The sequence below is a fragment of the Heptranchias perlo genome, chromosome 5 (genome assembly GCF_035084215.1).
Source record: "Heptranchias perlo isolate sHepPer1 chromosome 5, sHepPer1.hap1, whole genome shotgun sequence".
Lineage (NCBI taxonomy): Eukaryota > Metazoa > Chordata > Chondrichthyes > Hexanchiformes > Hexanchidae > Heptranchias > Heptranchias perlo.
This window is the reverse complement of record NC_090329.1, coordinates 125,467,952-125,487,498: the sequence shown is the minus strand read 5'-3', so window position 1 is coordinate 125,487,498 and position 19,547 is coordinate 125,467,952. Positions and strand designations below refer to the sequence as shown.

General features: G+C 47.4%; 1 protein-coding gene across 1 annotated transcript in view; it reads left to right on the top strand.

The window, feature by feature from the left end:
* LOC137321531 (uncharacterized) overlaps positions 1-19,547 on the top strand; it is a 34,192-nt gene that overhangs the window by 11,632 nt on the left and 3,013 nt on the right. Inside the window, exons 2-4 of the mRNA XM_067983926.1 lie at positions 13,437-13,720; positions 14,937-15,066; positions 18,211-18,385. Of these exons, the coding sequence (XP_067840027.1) occupies positions 13,577-13,720; positions 14,937-15,066; positions 18,211-18,385 (449 nt within the window). The 5' untranslated portion in view covers positions 13,437-13,576. The remainder of the gene's footprint in view (positions 1-13,436; positions 13,721-14,936; positions 15,067-18,210; positions 18,386-19,547) is intronic.

Below are 19,547 nucleotides of genomic sequence, written 5' to 3'. Positions count from 1 at the left end.
ACCGCTCTTCTTACTACCCGTTTATTGTTTACATAGCTATAGAAGACTTCTGGATTCCCTTTTATGTTGGCTGCCAGTCTATTCTCATACTCTCTCTTTTCCCCTCTTATTTTCTTTATCACATCCCCTCTGAACTTTCCAAATTCAGCCTGGTTCTCGCTTGTGTTAACATCTGTCATACGCCCTTTTTTTCTGTTTCATCTTACTCTCTATCTCTTTTGTCATCCAGGGAGCTCTGGCTTTAGTTGCCCTACCTTTCTCCCTCATGGGAATGTACCTATACTGTACCCAAACCATCTCCTCCTTAAAGGCCGCCCATTGTTCAATTACAGTTTGCCTGCCAATCCTTGATTCTATTTACCTGGGCCAGATCTGTTCTCAGCCCACTGAAATTGGCCCTCCTCCAAATAAGTATTTTTACTTTAGAGTGGTCCATGTCCTTTTCCATAACTATTCTAAATCTTATGATGCTATGATCGCTGTTCCCTAAATGTTACCCCAATGACACTTGCTCCATTTGGCCCAAAACCAAATCCAGAAATGCCTCCTTCTTGTTGGACTGGAAATGTAATGGTCAAGAAAGTTCTCCTGAACCATCTGGAATGCAATGCCCGAGAGGCTGGTGGAGGCAGATTCAATTATGGCCTTCAAAAGGGAACTGGATAAGTACTTGAAAGGAAAAGATTTGCAGAGCTACGGGGATAGGGTGGGGGAGTGGGACTAGCTTGATCGCTCTTGCATAGAGCCGGCATGAACTTGATGGGCCAAATGGCCTCCTTCCATGCTGTAACCTTAAAGAAAAACACACTTAAAAAATTCTTCCCCCTCTTTGCCCCTTATGTTATTACTATCCCAGTCTATATTAGGATAGTTGAAGTCCCCCGTTATCACTACTCTATGGCTTTAGCACGTCTCTGTAATTTTCCTGCAAATTTGCTCCTTTATATCCTTTCCACTAGTTGGCAGCCTATACAATGCACCCAGAAGTGTAATGGCACCTCTTTTGTTTCTTATCTCTTACCAAATAGATTCTGTCCTTGACCCCTTCAGGACATCCTTTCTCTCAGCACTGCAATATTCTCCTTAATCAACACTGCCACTCCTCTCTTTTCTTTCCTTCCCAATCTTTCCTGAACACCTTGTATCCAGGAATATTTAGTACCCAATCCTGCCCTTTTTTGAGCCAGGTCTCCGTTATCGCCAAAACATCATATTCCCATGTTGCACCTGCAGCTCACCAACCTTGTTTACCTTACTTCATGCGTTTACGCACATGCATTGTAAACCAATCTTAGACTTTCTTCTAATCTCTTTTAGTCTGCTCCCACCTTTTTTTTCATTCGTTCATGGGATGTGGGCATCGCTGGCAAGGCCAGCATTTATTGCCCATCCCTAATTGCCCTTGAGAAGGTGGTGGTGAGCTGCCTTCTTGAACCGCTACAGTCCTTGTGGTGAAGGTTCTCCCAAAGTGTTGCTGGGTAGGGAGTTCCAGGATTTTGACCCAGCCACGATGAAGGAACAGCGATATATTTCCAAGTTGGGATCGTGTGTGACTTGGAGAACGTGCAGGTGGTGTTGTTCCCATGTGCCTGCTGCCCTTGTCCTTCTAGGTGGTAGAGGTTGTGGGTTTGGGAGGTGCTGTCGAAGAAGCCTTGGCGAGTTGCTGCAGTGCATCCTGTGGATGGTACACACTGCAGCCACTGTGCGCTGATGGTGGAGGGAGTGAATGTTTAGGGTGATGGATGGGGTGCCAATCAAGTGGGCTGCTTTGTCCTGGATGGTGTCGAACTTCTTGAGTGTTGTTGGAGCTGGACTCGTCCAAGCAAATGGAGAGTATTCCAACACACTCCTGACTTTTGCCATGTAGATGGTGGAAAGGCTTTGGGGAATCAGGAGGCGAGTCACTCGCCACAGAATACACAGCCTCTGACCTTCTCTTGTAGCCACAGTATTTATGTGGCTGGTGTAGTTAAGTTTCTGGTCAATGGTAACCCCTAGGATGTTGATGGCAGGGGATTCAGCGATGGTAATGTCGTTGAATGTCAAGGGGAGGTGGTTAGACTCTCTCCTGTTGGAGATGGTCATTGCCTGGCACTTGTCTGGCAGGAATGTTACTTTCCACTTATGAGCCCAAGCCTGGATGTTGTCCAGGTCTTGCTGCATGCGGGCACGGACTGCTTCATTATCTGAGGGGTTGCGAATGGAACTGATCACTGTGCAATCATCAGCGAACATCCCATTTCTGACCTTATGATGGAAGGAAGGTCATTGATGAAGCAGCTGAAGATGGTTGGGCCTAGGACACTGCCCTGAGGAACTCCTGCAGCAATGTCCTGGGGCTGAGATGATTGGCCTCCAACAACCATTACCATCTTCCTTTGTGCTAGGTATGACTCCAGCCACTGGAGATTTTTCCCTCTGATTCCCATTGACTTCAATTTTACTAGGTTGGTGCCACACTCGGTCCAATGCTGCCTTGATGTCAAGGGCAGTTACTCTCACCTCACCTCTGGAATTCAGCTCTTATGTCCATGTTTGGACCAACGCTGTAATGAGGTCTGGAGCTGAGTGGTCCTGGCGGAACCCAAACTGAGCATCAGTGAGCAGGTTATTGGTGAGTAAGTGCCGCTTTATAGCACTGTCGACGACACCTTCCATCACTTTGCTGATGATTGAGAGTAGACTGATGGGGCGGTAATTGGCCGGATTGGATTTGTCCTGCTTTTTGTGGACAGGATATACCTGGGCAATTTTCCACATTGTTGGGTAGATGCCAGTGTTGTAGCTGTACTGGAACAGTTTGGCTAGCGGCGCGGCTAGTTCTGGAGCACCATAAGACTATGAGACCATAAGAGAAAGGAGCAGCAGTAGGCCATTCAGCCCCTCGAGCCTGCTCCGCCATTCACTGAGATCATGGCTGATCTGATTTTTACCTCAACTCCACTTTCCTGCCTTTTCCCCACATCCTTTGACTCCCTTGCTGATCAAAAATTTGTCTCACTCAGCCTCGAATGTATTCAATGACTCAGCCTCCACAGCTTTTTGAGGTAAAGAATTCCAAAGATTCAAAGCCCTCTGGGAGAAGAAATTCCTCCTCATTTCTGTCTTAAACAGGCGACCCCTTATTCTGAGACTATGCCCACTAGTTTTAGATTCCGCCATGAGGGGTAACATCCTCTCAGCATCTACCCTATTGAGTCCCCTCTGAATCTTGTATGTTTCAATAAGATCTCCTCTCATTCTTCGAAACTCCAATGAGTATAGACCCAACCTGTTCAATCTTTCCTCATAAGACAACCCTCCCATACCCGGAATCAACCTAGGTGTGGTCTCACCAGCACCCTGTACAGTTGTAGCATGACTTCCCTGCTTTTATATTCCATCCCCCTGGAAATAAAGGCCAATATTCCGTTTGCCTTCCGGATTACCTGCTGCACCTGTATGTTGACTTTTTGTGTTTCATGTACGAGGACACCCAGATCTGTCTGTACCACAGCATTTTGTAGTATTTCTCCATTCAAATAATATTTTGCTTTTTTGTTTTTCCTCCCAAAGTGGAGGAAAAATAAAGAGCACAAGTCTTCAGCACTACAGCCGGGATGTTGTCGGGGCCCATAGCCTTTGTTACATCCAGTGCACTCAGCCATTTCTTGATATCAGGTGGCGTGAATCGAATTGGCTGAAGACTGGCTTCTGTGATGGTGGGGATATCGGGAAGAGGCCGAGATGGATCATCTACTTGGCAACCTAATACTGTATTATTTCTTCTTCTTCTTCGAGTGCTATCTTTCTTTCACAATCCTTTGTGCACCTTGTTTCTCCTTTTCAATGCTACATCCTGTTGGGCACCCCCTTGCCAAATTAATTTAAATCGCCCCCAAAATCGTCCCAGCTCCGTTGAGGGGCAACCCGATCAGCCTGTACAGGTCCCACCTCCCCCAGAAATGGTTCCAATGCCCCAGGAATCTAAAGCCCTCCTTCCTGCACCATCTCTCCAGCCAGGCATTCATCTGCTCTATCCTTTTATTTCTATACTCGCCAGTGGGTGGCACCAGGAGTAATCCGGAGATTACTATCACCCGGAAGTTCCGCCGGCAATTAAAGCTGGCGGGATGACAGTTAAAGTGCCAAATGTACCTCATTGAGGTACTGAAGGCACTTTACCTGTGACAGAGTAAGTGATTAGAACGATTTTTAACTTACCTGGGCGGCTTGCCCACCACCTCTGAATCACGCCTGGTGAAACCAGGCATGAAGGGCCGGATCAGGGAACAAGAAACAAAATAAATTAAATAAAAACCATAGACGGGAGTGAAAACATAAAATGAAACTACCTTTGCACTCTGCTCCGAAGTCCGATGTCTCCCTCTCCGATTTCACCCTCTTCACCCCCCCCCCCACCGATGTCCCCCTCTTCACCTCCCCCGATGTCCTCCCGATGTCCCCCTCTTCACCCGCCCCCCCCCCCCCACCGATGTCCCTCTCTTCACCTCCCCCGATGTCCTCCCGATGTCCCCCTCTTCACCCCCCACGATGTCCTCCCGATTGTCCCCTGATCTTCCCCTCTTCACTTTCCGATGTCGTCCCGATCTTCCCCCGATCTTCTCTTCTTCCCCCCGCCCCGGTCTTCCAGTCCAGCACTGGATATTCCCCTCTCACCCCCTACCCCTGGTCCTACAGTCCAGCGCTGAATGACATCTCGCTCTGTCTCTTGCACCACCCCCCTCCACCCCCCCGCCCCCGCTTTGCAGCTCCTGACGGAAACCCAGAGAGGACGTTAATCATCATCAATCAACATGCGATCGCGTTGGAAACGGTAAGTTTTGTTCATGTGGGATTGCCACACGCACCTTTATCCCTCCAGCTGCCTACCCACCACCATTGCAAAATCGAGCCTATGGCGTCTGGAAGGTCCAGTTGCAAAGAAATTCAAGACAGTGGTTGTTTTGAGTGGAATAAATGGTGCTTTTCTCCTGGTGGAAGTGGGCTGCAGGTCTTCAACCAGCAGTTGACATATCTCCCCATTAGCCTCCAGGGAGTAGTGAGGTCTTCTGAGGCAGTGAACTGCAGAGAAATATAAGCCTGTCTTATCTGTGAACCCTGGTGAGTGCACATCTGCACATAGTGAGCTTACGCCTTCTGTGATACCTCACTCCAGGAGCCTCCAACTTAACTTCTTCCAACTGCACTTCCTCGTCAAAAGTTCAGGTCAAGAGTGCTAGTCATCTCAACCTGGTCACGCTTGCATGAGACTGTAATTCAAACAACATGGTTGAATCTTAATATGTTCTGACAAGGCCCAGCAAGCCACTTCATTCAGTTGTACCTGCGTGTGATGAGGTGCTATTAATGTATCAGCATATTCAACAACAGAATAGAACAAGCTCATCCAAACCAATCTCAGTGTAATAGATTTCCACATACCACCAGTGGGTCGAAAGGAGGATCAAAGTGGATATTAGTGAAAGCAGAAGGCGTTTTACACCTTTAGTTGGTTAGAGGCCTGGGAATATATCGCCTGTCTGAGCAATCAGATGGAAATTGGTGAATGGCACCGAGAGACCTGAGGCCTTAAAGACAAAATAAATAAGATAATGATGGACAATATTATATTTTATAAATAAAAAGAGAGACTTGTGTGCACCTGACCATAAATGATCTGATTTCAGTAAATTCCCAGCTATTTGGTGAATTGAGTAGAACTGGCCCACTGAGGTCACTTTCTGACCTCTGACACACACTGCTCTTCATTGCTGACAACCAGTTTGGCTTCAAGCTTTAAGATGTAAAGCAACTTGTAAATGTTCCAGGGAATAAAGAGTCAGAGAGAATTGCTGGTACATTTTGTGCCTCAGGTTATAATATCTCCCATTAGTAAAATTCAGATATTCGGTTTGTCCAAAGGAACAGGTCCAGATGAGGTCACTTTACGACTTGTGACAATGTTTTTCTTCATCTCTCATGAGCTCAACATAAAAAGATGTAAATCACCTTGTAAATGTTACTGTGGAGAGGGGCCAAGGGATGACTTGTGACTCTTAATGCAAAGTAATAAAATCAGCTCGATACCTCGCTCAAAAACAGGGTCATTGTAAATGTGGTTGCGATCTGGACCACCCAAAGTTCACTGAAGTGAAGCCGACCTCCAAAGGAGGATCTGGAGCCAAATTCCAAATGTCCATCCCGACATTTACAGGATCTCCATTTCAGAGAAATATGTGGAGGTGATTTTTATATTTGTAAATTGTTCAAGTGCTCTTCAGTCACGGAGCTCAATATTTTTCCCTTATGTGGGTTTGTTCAAAGAAAAGGACATTGTGGAGTGAGGAAAATCATCCGCCATAAATTCAGCTGACCCCAACATTGAAATATTGATGAGAAGCCCTGATGGGAGTAAGCTGCTGAGGTGCATAGGTATTAAAGTGCAGTGTTTAAACAGTCATTGCTGGCTGAAGATTGCAGCAGCAGGCTGGGGTGTAGCAGGTTAGTAAGAAATAGTGAAATAAAACCAGAAAATGCTGAAAGCACTCAGCAGGTCAGGCAGCATCTGTAGAGAGAGAGAAACAGAGTTATTGGGCTCGATGTTAGCAGGGCTGTGGGTTCGCAGCGGGGGGGCTATTGGGCGCGTGGGTAACGCGCCCGGTGAAATTAGTCAGCCACCCACGCAATTGCAGCCCAATTGGATCCACTGACCTTGTCTTCCGGGTTCCCCGATGCTGATCTGCGACTCGGGCGGGCTGCGCATGCGCAGTAGGATCTGTCAGCTGGAGGAGCTCTATTTAAAGGGGCAGTCCTCCACTGACAGATGCTGCAACAAATAGAAAAAATTACAGCATGGATCAGCCCAGGGGGAAGGCTGCTCCCAGTTTAATGATGCCTCACTCCAGGTATCAATAACTGGGGTGAGGAGGAGGGGGACGACAGAGATCTTCCCCCCGGCGTGCGGGAGGAAGCGGCCTGCCTCTGCCACCAGGAAGGCCTGGCTCGAGGTGGCAGAGGAGGTCACCTGCACCACCAACATATCACGCACCTGCATACAGTGCAGGAGGTGCTCCAACGACCTCAGTAGGTCAGCCAAAGTGAGTACACTTACTCATTCCCCTACACTCCATCTGCCACATCACCGCCCCCATCCCACACCTCCTTCTGCACTGCCAACACTACTCTGTCACATCACTCCTCACACCCACTTAAACCTCATCCTCATCTTACCTGCACTTACTCACCTCGCCAGTACTCATCCCGCCACTACCATTCAACCCAATCCTCATACAATCTCATGGCTCTATCTCATACTCACCCTCTCATGCATCTCTTTCACGGTCAGCCTCACTCAACCTGCCACTACCTGTGCTGCAGCCACAGGGCATGCATCACATATGTGCAGTAGGCAGCGTAAGGCAAACGTGTCGTGAGCATGAAGGGGATGCACAAGGGTGTTTGAGGGTTTGTCATGGTTTTTACTGATATTGAATTTCTGACCAACTCACATTACATATTATTTTGGCACCACTACTGCCACGTCTTTGCGAATCTTGTCTGGTTTGTGCAATAATGCCCTTTCCTGAGGATCACAATGAAGACCCACAACTGATGCCACCCATTGTGTCACTGCAGAGTGGGTGTAGGTGTATTTGCAGGGCTCTTTTGTGCAGACGGCTGAGAGACATCGGCGATGTCCCCGGTGGCACCCTGGAAGGATGCGGAGGAGAAGTTGTTGAGGGCGGTGGTGACTTTGACAGTGACAGGTAAGAAGATGGTGCTCGGGCCAGCCGGGAGCAGCTCGGCATGAAGGAGGCTGCAGATGTCCACGACTACATGTCGAGTGACTCTGAGCCTCCGTGTGCACTGCTGGTCAGAGAGGTCCAGGAAGTTGAGCCTCGGTCTATGGACCCTGTGTCGAGGGTAGTGCCCTCTGCGACGCATCTCTCTCTGCGGTAGCCCTCCCTCCTGTTGTACAGGTGGATGTGTCATAGCACTCTGTTGTGGAGCTCCACGTGTCAGAGGTGGACGGCGAGGCTGGTGAGGCTGGTGATGCTGTTCGCCCTCCGAGGAGGTCATGACTGCAGCTACGGCAGCCCCCATCCGGAAGATGTACATCTGAGGGGGTCCGCAAGGTAGGTAAGTGTGTCCTCACACCGGGGTTGTGGTTCCAGGTCGGTGAATTTTCTTGTTAGGAGGAGGGTGGTGGAGGCCAAACTTTGTCCAATGTGACAGAGTGGCCACCTGTCGAATGCACCTTTGCAGCTGCCACAGGCTGCTGGCTGCAACACCTCCGTTTGAACTGGGAATGTTTCCCCCAGTATGGGAAACAGTCTCAGTTCAGTGTAAAATCCCACCCCTCCTAATTAAACAGCTCAATCAGGTCTGTAAATGACCTGAACGAGCAAGATAAATACTTTCAAGTGGCATCCCACTGGCTTTAATTGCCTGCGGGATTCCCACCAGCGGGGGCTGCGCGCGCACGCCGGCGCATCAGTGGGGAACCCGTCAGTGGGCGGGTTGGAGCCGGGCTCCGGTCCCGCTCCGGGATTCCCCGATTTTCGGAGCCCCCCCGCCAGGAACGCACCCGATAGCGGGTGCAAAAATGATGCCCAATGACCTTTCAGCAGAACTGGAAGAAGTTAGAGATTTAACAGTTTTGGGAACAACATCTCCTCCCTTGTCAGCAGGTTTAATGACAATGACAGGGTTGGACCTGAGAGAACGGAGTGCTGCAAGTTCAGAGGCAGATCGATTCGAGTGAGTGAGGGGAGTAGAGAAATTGAGACGGCCGATGTCACGCTGGCAGTACCCAATGAAAAGATCAAGAGAGGGTAAAAGGCCAGTGGGTGGGGTTCAGGTCCAGCATCACGTCGAGCTCAAAATTCATTGAGGTGGGGGCGTAAGGAAATGAAGTTGAGGCTGTTGCTGAGGACTGATCGGTCGGGGTCACAGGGGGAAAGGTCAGAGGGGATGGTAAAAACAGGACAAGGCATGAGATTGGAAGGAGGGATGGGGTCGGATGAAAGTGAGAAGAAAGTCGGATCAGGAGGGGTGTTGGCATCAAAGAGTTGTTGAAGATTGTGGTCCTTGAAGTAATGGAGAGAGTTGATGACGGTAGTGCGGTTGATTTTATGTACATGGACTTTCAAAAGGCATTTGATAAGGTACCACATAATAGATTTGTTTACAAAATTGAAGCCCATGGGAACTAAAGGGGCAGTGACAGCATGGATTCGAAATTGACTAAGAGACAGAAAGCTGAGAATAGTGGTGATGGGTCTTTTTTTGACTGGAGGGAAGTATACAGAGGTGTTCCCCAGGGGTCGATATTAGGATCACTGCTCTTTTTGATATATATTAATGACCTAGATTTTGGTATACAGGGCATCATTTCAAAATTTTCAGATGACACAAAACTTGGAAATGTAGTGAACAGTGAGGAGGATAGTAATAGACTTCAGGAGGACATAGGCAGTCTGGTGAAATGGCAGATGTGGCAGATGCAATTTAACACAGATGTGTGAAGTGATGCATTTTGGTAGGAAGAATGAGGAGAGGCAATATAAACTAAATGGTATAATTTTAAAGGGTGTGCAGGAACAGACAGACCTGGGGCTGTACTGACACAAATCTGTGAAGATGCAGGACAAGTTGAGAATCCTGTAAAAAAAGCATATGGGATCCTTGGTTTTATAATCAGCAGCATAGGGGCCATGAAGAGAGCGGGAGGGGGGGAAGGAAGATTTCCGGTTGGGAAACCTGGAAGTTCAAGTTTCCCGGATGTCCAGACGATTTTGTCCTCAGGACACCTTTTAAATTTTCTCAGCACATTTCCCACCAAACAGGTCGCCGGATTGATAGGCTGGCTGTGTATTTGGACGGGTAGGCAGTTGGGGAGCAGATGCCAAGAAAGTGGGGTATCAGAATGGGGGTCGGTCAACGGAGGGTGGTCGGTCATCGGTGATGGGGGTTATTGGGGATTGTGGGGGTTGTCAGAGATCGTCGGGGTTTGGTCATCACGGGGGGGTCGGAGATTGTAGGGAGGGGGTCAGAGATTACGGACGGGGTCAATCATAGAATCATAGAAGTTACAACATGGAAACAGGCCCTTCGGCCCAACATGTCCATGTCGCCCAGTTTATACCACTAAGCTAGTCCCAATTGCCTGCACTTGGCCCATATCCCTCTATACCCATCTTGGGTATAGAGGGATATGGGCCAATCGTGGGTGGTTATCGTAGATCGTGTGGATTGTTGGACATGGGGGGGTTTTGGCCTATCGTGGGGGGTTCAGAGATCATTGTGGGGGGGTTGGATATCATCGGGGGGTTGTTTGGACACAGTGGGGTGTAGTCGGCCAGTTGTGGGGTGGGGTTTAGAGACTGTGGTGGGGGTCAGAGAGCGTCGGGTGGGGGGTTGGACATGGAGTGGGGGTTCGGCCGATCGGGTGTGTGAGATCACGGCAGGTAAGTGAGGGCCTTCTCGCCTCCTCTCATGTTCCGTGAATCAGAAGGCCCGGGAATCCCAGCCTCCAGGAGTTAAAAATAAAAAACCTATTAAAATGGAGGCCCACACCCTCCTTAAAAGATTTTACTGACCGACCCGCCTCCTGAGAGTGAGTTAGTCGCCCACCCCCCGAATTACCCCCATAGATTACAAAAGCAAGGAAGTTATGCTGAACCTTTAAAATTCACTGGTTAGGCCCCAGCTGGAGTTTTCTGTCCGATTCTGGGTACCACACTTTAGGAAGGATACCAAGACCTTGGAGAGAGTACAGAGGAAATTTACTGGAATGCTACCAGGGATGAGGGACTTCAGTTTTGTGGAGAGGCTAAAGAAGCTGGGGTTGTTCTCCTTCGAGCAGAGAAGTTTAAGGGGAGATTTGATAGAGGTGTTCAAAATCATGACGGGTTTTGAAAGAGTAAATGAGGAGAAACTGTTCGCAGTGGCAGAAGTGTCGGTAACCAGAGGACTCAGAGGAAAGGGTAGGGAATGGAACTAATTGGATAGCTCATTCAAAGAGCTGGCATGGGCGCAATGGGCCGAATGGCCTCCTTCTGTGGTGTAGCATTCTATGATTCTGAGATTGACACCTGAAAGGAAGTGAAAAAGCTTTATGTTAAAGTGCCGGATGAGGCGAAGGATGAAATGGAACTGTGGTCCAGGACAGCTCTGAAATAGAGTGAGTCTCTATTCCTTCATCTAACATCTAACCCTCCACAATACACTCTGGTTAGGGGGAGTACAAACTCGGGATTTCCCCATGTGGCTACCTTTCACCACCTTGATGGTGCACACAATCATCAACTGCAAGCCTTCGCCGACTTTACTCAATCTTCTTCAAGTAAAATTGCGCTCAATGTCGGCAACAGGCAGAGCAACTGGAGGGGCATCTCCAACCTAAATCACCTCATGCCCTTACATTTATCTTTATGTTGTGTGGGGGGAGAGGGGTTCTGGTTTTCAATGGTTGGGGAATGATTGTAAATTGATTCTTCCATTCTGCCCAATGTGGACTTTGTGGTGATCTGTCTCCACACCTTTCCCCATTGTCTGGTGGCCGAGGTCTGGTTCCCTGTCCCGCTTTAAACTTTCTTTGTTGCCATGGAGTTAAATAAGGAGATGGAACTGTGTTTGTGGGATGGAGGGAATTCTTTACTGTAAGAGTAGCTGTAAGACCTTCCTCAGAACTGAAAACTAAAAGATATCCCAGCCTCTCAGCTTTCAGTCTTACACCTGAATCATTAATCGGTATTTTGTCTTCGCAGATTCTCATTGACCTGCTCTGTTTTTCCAGCATTTTCTGTTTTAATTGAGATTTTCATCAGCTGCAGTTTTTTTCTTTCCCTTTTCCTTTTTCTTTTTCTTTCTATCATTGAACAGATGGAGAGTCCGAAATCAGCCCAAAGAAGCAGTCAGACCTTTGACCCGGTTGCTGTGGTGACACAGGCTTCAATGTGTTGGTAATTGATTAGTTGATAAATTGATCTTTGGAACCAGTTTCCAGTAAATCCAGTGTTTTCCATTCCCTCCAATCTTTCCCCTGAAGGTTCTGACTGTAGCTGGAGAATGGATCATGTCCTCCACTACCTCACTCATATCACCATTCTTCACGTGTGATCAAACAATAAAAGTCAGTGTGTAGTTTGACCAGAGACAACATCACAACTGAGCCCAATCCTGTCCTCGCCTGACTCCCACATACGTGCATTTTACAGCCGGGATCGCTGGATAATCACCAGGAGCGGTAATCCTGCTGATTCTTTCCCTTTCCCGGGACAGACCATCTGTTGTGTCGCAACGTCCACCTGATGGAGATCAGATAACTCAGCACAGACTGCAGATTAAAGCTGGGCCCTTCCTGGTTGATACGGTTCAGTTCTGCACTGCAGGCCAGCTTACCAACTGAGACTACAAAGAATTTCAAGAAACACTTTTTAAGCATGAGAGAGTAGAAATCCCTCTTGGACGGTTATGAAAAACGGGTGATAGCGTATTTTAGACTCCGCCCGTTTTACACCCTGTCAATTTTACTCCCCGCCCGTTTTACTCCCCGCCCGTTTTACTCCTCGCCCGTTTTTATAACCCGCCCGTTTTACTCCCCGCCCGTTTTACTCCCTGCCCGTTTTACACCCCGCCCGTCTTACTCCCCGCCCGTCTTACACCCCGCCCGTTTTACACCATGCCCGTTTTATATCTTACCCAATTTATACCCGGCCCGTTTTTCTTTTCTATTCAATTTAACATCTCATCCGTCTTTCACATGAAACGTTAAACCAAGGCCCTTTCAGTTTGATGTAAAAGATCCAACAGCACTATTTGAAGAAGAGCAGTAGAGTTCTCCCAGTGTACTGGCCAATATTTATCCCTCAACCAACACCTAAAACAGATGATCTGGTCATTATCTCATTGCTGTATATGGGAGCTTGCTGTGTGCAAATTGGCTGCTGTGTCTCCTACGTTGCAACAGTGATTAGACTTCAAAAGTATTTCATAGGCTGTAATGCACTTTAGGACGTCCTGAGGTTGTGAAAGGAGCTATATAAATGCAGGTTCTTTCTTTCTTTCCATTGACTCCAATGGAAAAATAAATCGAGCAGAGTGTAAAATGGGCGATGATTCACTATCGTCCAACACGGATATCTCCCCTGAGGAATGGGCCTGATAATGGAATCTGCCTTTTACAGAGAACAAGGAGAGAGTTTTGGGAGAGGCTGAATTGTAACACACAGAACAAGTCACTCCTGACACTTCCCCAGTGTTATTACTGTATTATAGGGGAGTTTTTCAGCCTTACAGTGTGTGAGCTGGAATCATTTAAAAAATGGGAGCTGTCTCGAGTGTTCAGACTTCCCTGGATCCGGCACTCAGAGAGTTAATGATTTCTAAATCCATCATGAGGTTGGAACAAAGCAACATTTCCATAATATATCACCTGCTTTTCTCTCCAGCATCTAATGTTCCTGCCTGCAGATAGTTGTATTCAAAATCATCTTTATGAAACAGTATAAAAAGATCTGAACTCGCTGCTCAAACACCAGATCCACCTGAAGTGCCTGAGAGTCAATCAGTGCGTTCAACAGTGATCAGAATGGACACCAAGATGCTGAGACTCTGCTTAACTCTGTCTGTCCTACTCGGGCTTCAAATTACAGGAACAGGAGCAGATCAAGCGGTGATCGATTTCTGCCATGAAGTTTACTGCCTTGAGCCCCTGTCGTTCACCTCACACGGAGTAAGTATAGTTAGGAGTCCACTGTTTGCTGTCATGTTTGTGCCAGTTCATTTTACTTTTCATAACATTGTCTATGGTTTTAATCGAAAATTTAACGGAAAGGACCGAGGCTAATAGTGCAGGATGCTAATAAGGGTTTTATTTTTATTCGTTCATGGGATGTGGGCGTCGCTGGCAAGGCCAGCATTTATTGCCCATCCCTAATTGCTCTTGAGAAGGTGGTGGTGAGCCGCCTTCTTGAACCGCTGCAGTCCGTATGGTGAAGGTTCTCCCACAGTGCTGTTAGGAAGGGGGTTCCAGGATTTTGACCCAGCAAAGATGAAGGAACGACAATATATTTCCAAGTCGGGATGGTGTGTGACTTGGAGGGGAACATGCAGGTGGTGTTGTTCCCATGTACCTGCTGCTCTTGTCCTTCTCGGTGGTAGAGGTCGTGGGTTTGGGAGGTGCTGTCGAAGAAGCCTTGGCAAGTTGCTGCAGTGCATCCTGTGGATGGTACACACTACAGCCACAGTGCGCCGGTGGTGAAGGGAGTGAATGTTTAGGGTGGTGGATGGGGTGTCAATCAAGCGGGCTGCTTTGTCCTGGATGGTGTCGAGTTTCTTGAGTGTCGTTGGAGCTGCACTCATCCAAGCAAGTGGAGAGTATTCCATCACACTCCTGACTTGTGCCTTGTAGATGGTGGAAAGGCTTTGGGGAGTCAGGAGGTGAGTCACTCGCCGCAGAATACCCAGCCTCTGACCTGCTCTTGTAGCCACGGTTTTAATATGGCTGGTCCAGTTCAGTTTCTGGTCAATGGTGACCCCCAGGATGTTGACGGTGGGGGATTCGGCGATGGCAATGCCGTTGAATGTCAAGGGGAGGTGATTAGACTCTCTCCTGTTGGAGATGGTCATTGCCTGGCACTTGTCTGGTGCGAATGTTAGTTGCCACTTATGAGCCCAAGCCTGGATGTTGTCCAGATCTTGCTGCATGCAGGCTTGGACTGCTTCATTATTTGAGGGTAAATGAATAAAAGAGAAAACAAGGTGAATCATGAAGTGCTGATGCTCAGACTCCCATCAAAAACTCCTAACTCTCTTTAAAGCCTAGTCCATCCAGGACATGAATACTGCTCCCAGACCTCGGTACCGAGGACAGTCCCCTCAACACAGGTGTTTTTTCAGTAACTGTACAGTTATGCCATGAGCTAATATTTTTTCACTTGTTATCTTAGACTTACGAAGAGAATGAATTTCCAACCCTGCAATGGGTTGTAACAGAAGTTAGTGGAATGGATATGAAGAATGCAGTAATTACTGGCATGGACAAACTTTTGAAATATTCATATTTTTCCAATGCTGCAGGTATATCAGATCTTCATTAGTGTAACAAGACGGAATGTAAAGCAAACTTTCACTGTTTGACCTGTCTTATTTGAAACTACCTGTACAGAGAGATACACGGGTCCCACAATTCCACAGTTGGCCATCCTGGAGCTTGTTCTGGGATTGTGCCCACTGATGCCCTCCAGCACACCCCCTGCCAGAGTTTGTGGGGTCACTGGGAGGGTTCCACATTAAGGGTGCTACTTTGGCAGCAACCTGCCCCGTGCACCATGAATCTGGTGTGGTCGCTACCTCAAGGGAGGGTGAAATGTCAAGGCCCCTCCAAACCCCAGTTATGGGTCTAATTGGCCCCTGAGTGTGGAGGCTGATCCAGGAGATAAGTTTCTCAAAATTAAGTTGTCCTCTCCAGAGTCCATACACCTTGCCAGGCTTAGATCCCACCAGTGGAGCCCACATGTGCCCCTGTGGAGCCCAATACACGTCATCTTTCTCGGTGTGCCTGGTGCCATTCAAACACTGGGCCCCATGGAAGGAACTCCTGGCTTGGGGAGTCCACACTCTGGCCCCTACATCAGCCCACCATTCACCCTGTAAGAGGCAGAAAGAAGTTCTTTCCCTAACAACGCATTGTGGAAACTGGCAGAAATGATGGACACCCAATGTAACCATGTCTTCCCCATTTTATCAGGGTTTCCACTGGTCTCCTGCTCAAGTTACCATGGAGACCGTAGAACCATCCTGGAATTTCTGGGCCATTTTTGGTATCACACAACATTTCCAGAGTTTGTTTCTTGAGTTGACCCAGACTCAGGATAAAAATCGACAGTTTACAGTTTTTTTTATATATAAGACAAAATGGTAAAAATTGAGAAAACAACTGAATCCAAACAAAAATCGATGTGTTTTAATTCACAGAGATAAGAAACAAAATTATAGAATGGTCATTGATTAAAACAGAAATTCATGACCTAATATCTGTAAGTGAAGCAGGGCTACAGCCGGGTCAGCATTGGTGATTCAATAATCCTGGGTATAAAACTTTCAGGAGGGACGGAATAAAGGGAGGAGGAGCAGCAGTATTAATTGGAAACAATATCAGAGAGCACTAGGATTTAAATAGAGAAGTGGGACAAACAAATTTCCTTTTCATTCAGCTGAGGAATAGGAAGGGATCAGTGACATTACTGGGGGTCTGTTACAGACTGACAAACAGTGGAAAGAAATTGAGGGTAAAATTTGGAGACAAATTAGAGAATCATGTCTGAATAAAAATGGTATAATTGTGGGAGAATTTAATTAGAATTATAGATTCATACAGCACAGTAGGAGGCCATTCAGCCCATCGTGCCTGTGCCGGCTCTTTGAAAGAGCTATCCAATTAGTCATCAATTATCAAAAAATAGACTGGAACAGGGAAAATGTTTGTGGTGAGAAGGGGAGGTGGTGCTGCAGTGTGTTCAGGACTGTTTTCAGTATGTTGCTTCATTCTACCTGAGAGAGGAGGAACGACTAGACCTGGTTCTGGGTAATGAAATGGAGCAAATAGGTGAACTAACAGTATGGAACATTGGGAAACAGTGACAACTATTTGGGTTCGGTGTAAGAATAGAAAAGCAAAAAGAAAAGTCCAGGATAAGGGCACTTGACTGGGAAAAAGCCAAATTATAACAGTGTAAAATGGGACCTTTTCCAGTTTAAATGGGCAAATAGAACCATAGATCAGCAATGGAACATATTTGAAGAGGATTTGGAAGGGGTACAAATCGGCATTGGCCCGAATTAAATGCCGTCGAGCTGCATGAGCGAAATGGACAAACTCGGCCATTTCTACCTGAATTTCACATTTGGGGTTCTACAACCCTTAAGACCCCAATTTGCATATTTAAGGAACCCCATGCCTGTTTCAGGTGGGTGCCCTGGCAGAATAATAATCGTCCGAGAAAGGTTGGCATCTGTTGCACTTCCAGCGCAGTTTAGGCACGACAGATCACAACATGAAACTCAGGGGTCGAACGCTGATTTTATGCTGGAAAAACAGGCAGTATTGAGGTAAATTTCTCCCCATGATGGTAGACCAATCACTGGGACCTGATGGTTTATACCTGAGGAAAGCTGGAGAAGAAATATCAGAGGCTCTAACTATGGTTAAATTGTGCCAGAGAACTGGGGTGTGACAAATGGGAAAACTATCCTCAGAACAGGTGACAGAGATAAGTGAGGAACATCTCGCCCACTAGAACTCACTTCAGTTATTGATCAATACCTGGCACCTGAAAATCCAGGGTTGGGGAAGGGCAGGAATGGTGAGTTTTGAGCGGTATCCTGATCAACCGGGTTTACAGCTCCTGTAAGAAGCTTCATAAATTCTAATTGGGGGGTGGGCAGGTGGGCAGGTGGGTCCTCCGTGCCCCCGCCCACCCACTCTCCCCCCCACTCTCCCCCCATTCTCCCCCAACATACCCCCTGTTTATGCAGTAAACCTTGGAGGTGAGACTGTGGAGATTCCCCGACGAACTGGGAATTGCACTCAGTACCCAACCTGAGAACTGGACCATAGGACGGTCTCAAGACTGGGGACCCGATCCCAGAGTGTCGATCTTCTTTACGGTGATGCCCTTTTGCTTCCTGTGGAGAATTGAAAGAAATTTGCTTGTCTTTTCTCTTCGGCCCTTCCCATATAAGATGCCGCTCCACCTGTCACCAACACAGCAGAGCGAGTGCCCTCTGTTGCACCTCTACAGACATGGGCTGCCCACCCACACTGTGGAAATGACCCCGGCCCTGTCATTTCAGATGAGGGTCAACCCCAAAGGTATTTCCGGAGGTGGAGCAGGGCCTCCAGAATTTCAGGGTCCCAGAGTCTAGAATACAGGATGGAATTACTCAGTATTTGGAGAATCCGGATTTAATCAGAGCGAATCAACACAGATTTCTAAACGGCAGGTCACACCTGACCAAACTGATAGAATTCTTTGACGATATAATCGAGACGAGGGATGAAGGAAATGCAGTGGATGTGGTTCATACAGATTTGAAAAAGCTTTTAATAAGGTCCACCCCAGTGCCGTTCCCCCTGCCCCCACCTGTAACTTCTGATTCACTCTGAGCAACTCCACGGTGATCTGCTAGTAAAATGCTGTAACTGTTTTTCTTTGTCTGCAGCTACAATTGTTCCTGTCAGTGCACCTTGGGTGATTCAAGGACACTTGGTAGATGGGACAGTGCAGCAGAAATTCAATGTGTCCCTCAATTTACCTCCTTTGATCATCAGTCCACCTGCACCAACTGATCCAACAGTTAAAATTATAAAGGAATCTTCTCTTCATTATTTTATCAGGTGAGCTTAGTTGGTAGTTTGTTGTGATTGATATTTCTCAACAACGGCTGCCATGGTAACACCACTCAGCCTGTAGTTAGACTGTGATTAACGGGCTGGTCCAGTCAGGTGGGGACGTTGGCCAACATTGATCATGTAATGAGGTATTTCATGTCTCACACCCTTCAGTTCCTTCTTCTGAGGACACGGCTGGACCTCCACACTCACATTACTCAGGTTCATCTGGAGCACTGGACATGGCGGACCCACAATTCCTCGGGACACGATCCCAGGATGTGAAATCCATACCTTGTAACTAAAGTAGTTGGGCTTTTCTCTGCTGGATTGTCCCATTAGTATTAGACTCCTCTATTGTAACAATAATGGGGCCGGCTCCTGTATTTCAGATATTCTCACACGCACCACATTCTGTATTTTTGGGAAACACTTTCACTTTCTTTGATCAATTCCGCACCCAAAATCTAACATCATTTCATTGAGATGTTAGATGTTCCATTCTACTGTAGTGATCTTAAATGTCCCTTTATCTGCTCTCTTCTGATCAGAGTCATGAATTACACGGTTCCAGTGTTACCGCCCACCCTCCAGTGCCCTGTGGAGGGGATATTTTCCACATATGTGTCTGGGCGATGAACGTCAGTGTGATTTACTGATCAGAGAGAGCATCAGAGCTGGGCCCAGTCATTTCCTCACTCAACATTCACCAACTCACACTGTCAATGAGGGTCACTACACAGCATGAACCCCAATGTAGACAGTGTCCTCCTCTCTGTCAGTGCACCTTTTGTTAGCAGCTGTAGTATTATTTTATCATCTGTGGAGATTCCAGGACTGGGTGTTCCCACCGAGGAGTGGTGATCGGAGGGATCGCAGGTTGGGAGATCACGGCCCTTGGGGTCTGCTTTTCAGTCTGTTTAAATTGTTAACAGAAAATCAGGGGTTTTGGGCCTGTGATTTGCTAACTGCTCCCTGTGAGCATCGATCCAGGAACCCCCCAATCAGGGAATTAGCCCTCATATCCAGAAAGCTCAGAGAAAGTGGGATTATTTCCTCTAAATGTACAGAATGTGGTGCAGGAGGAGTTTCTGAGATAGAAATGAAGGCTGGATGTGATCACTCTTTATATGGGTTGGCAGTATGTGGTAGAGTTGTTGTATGAAGA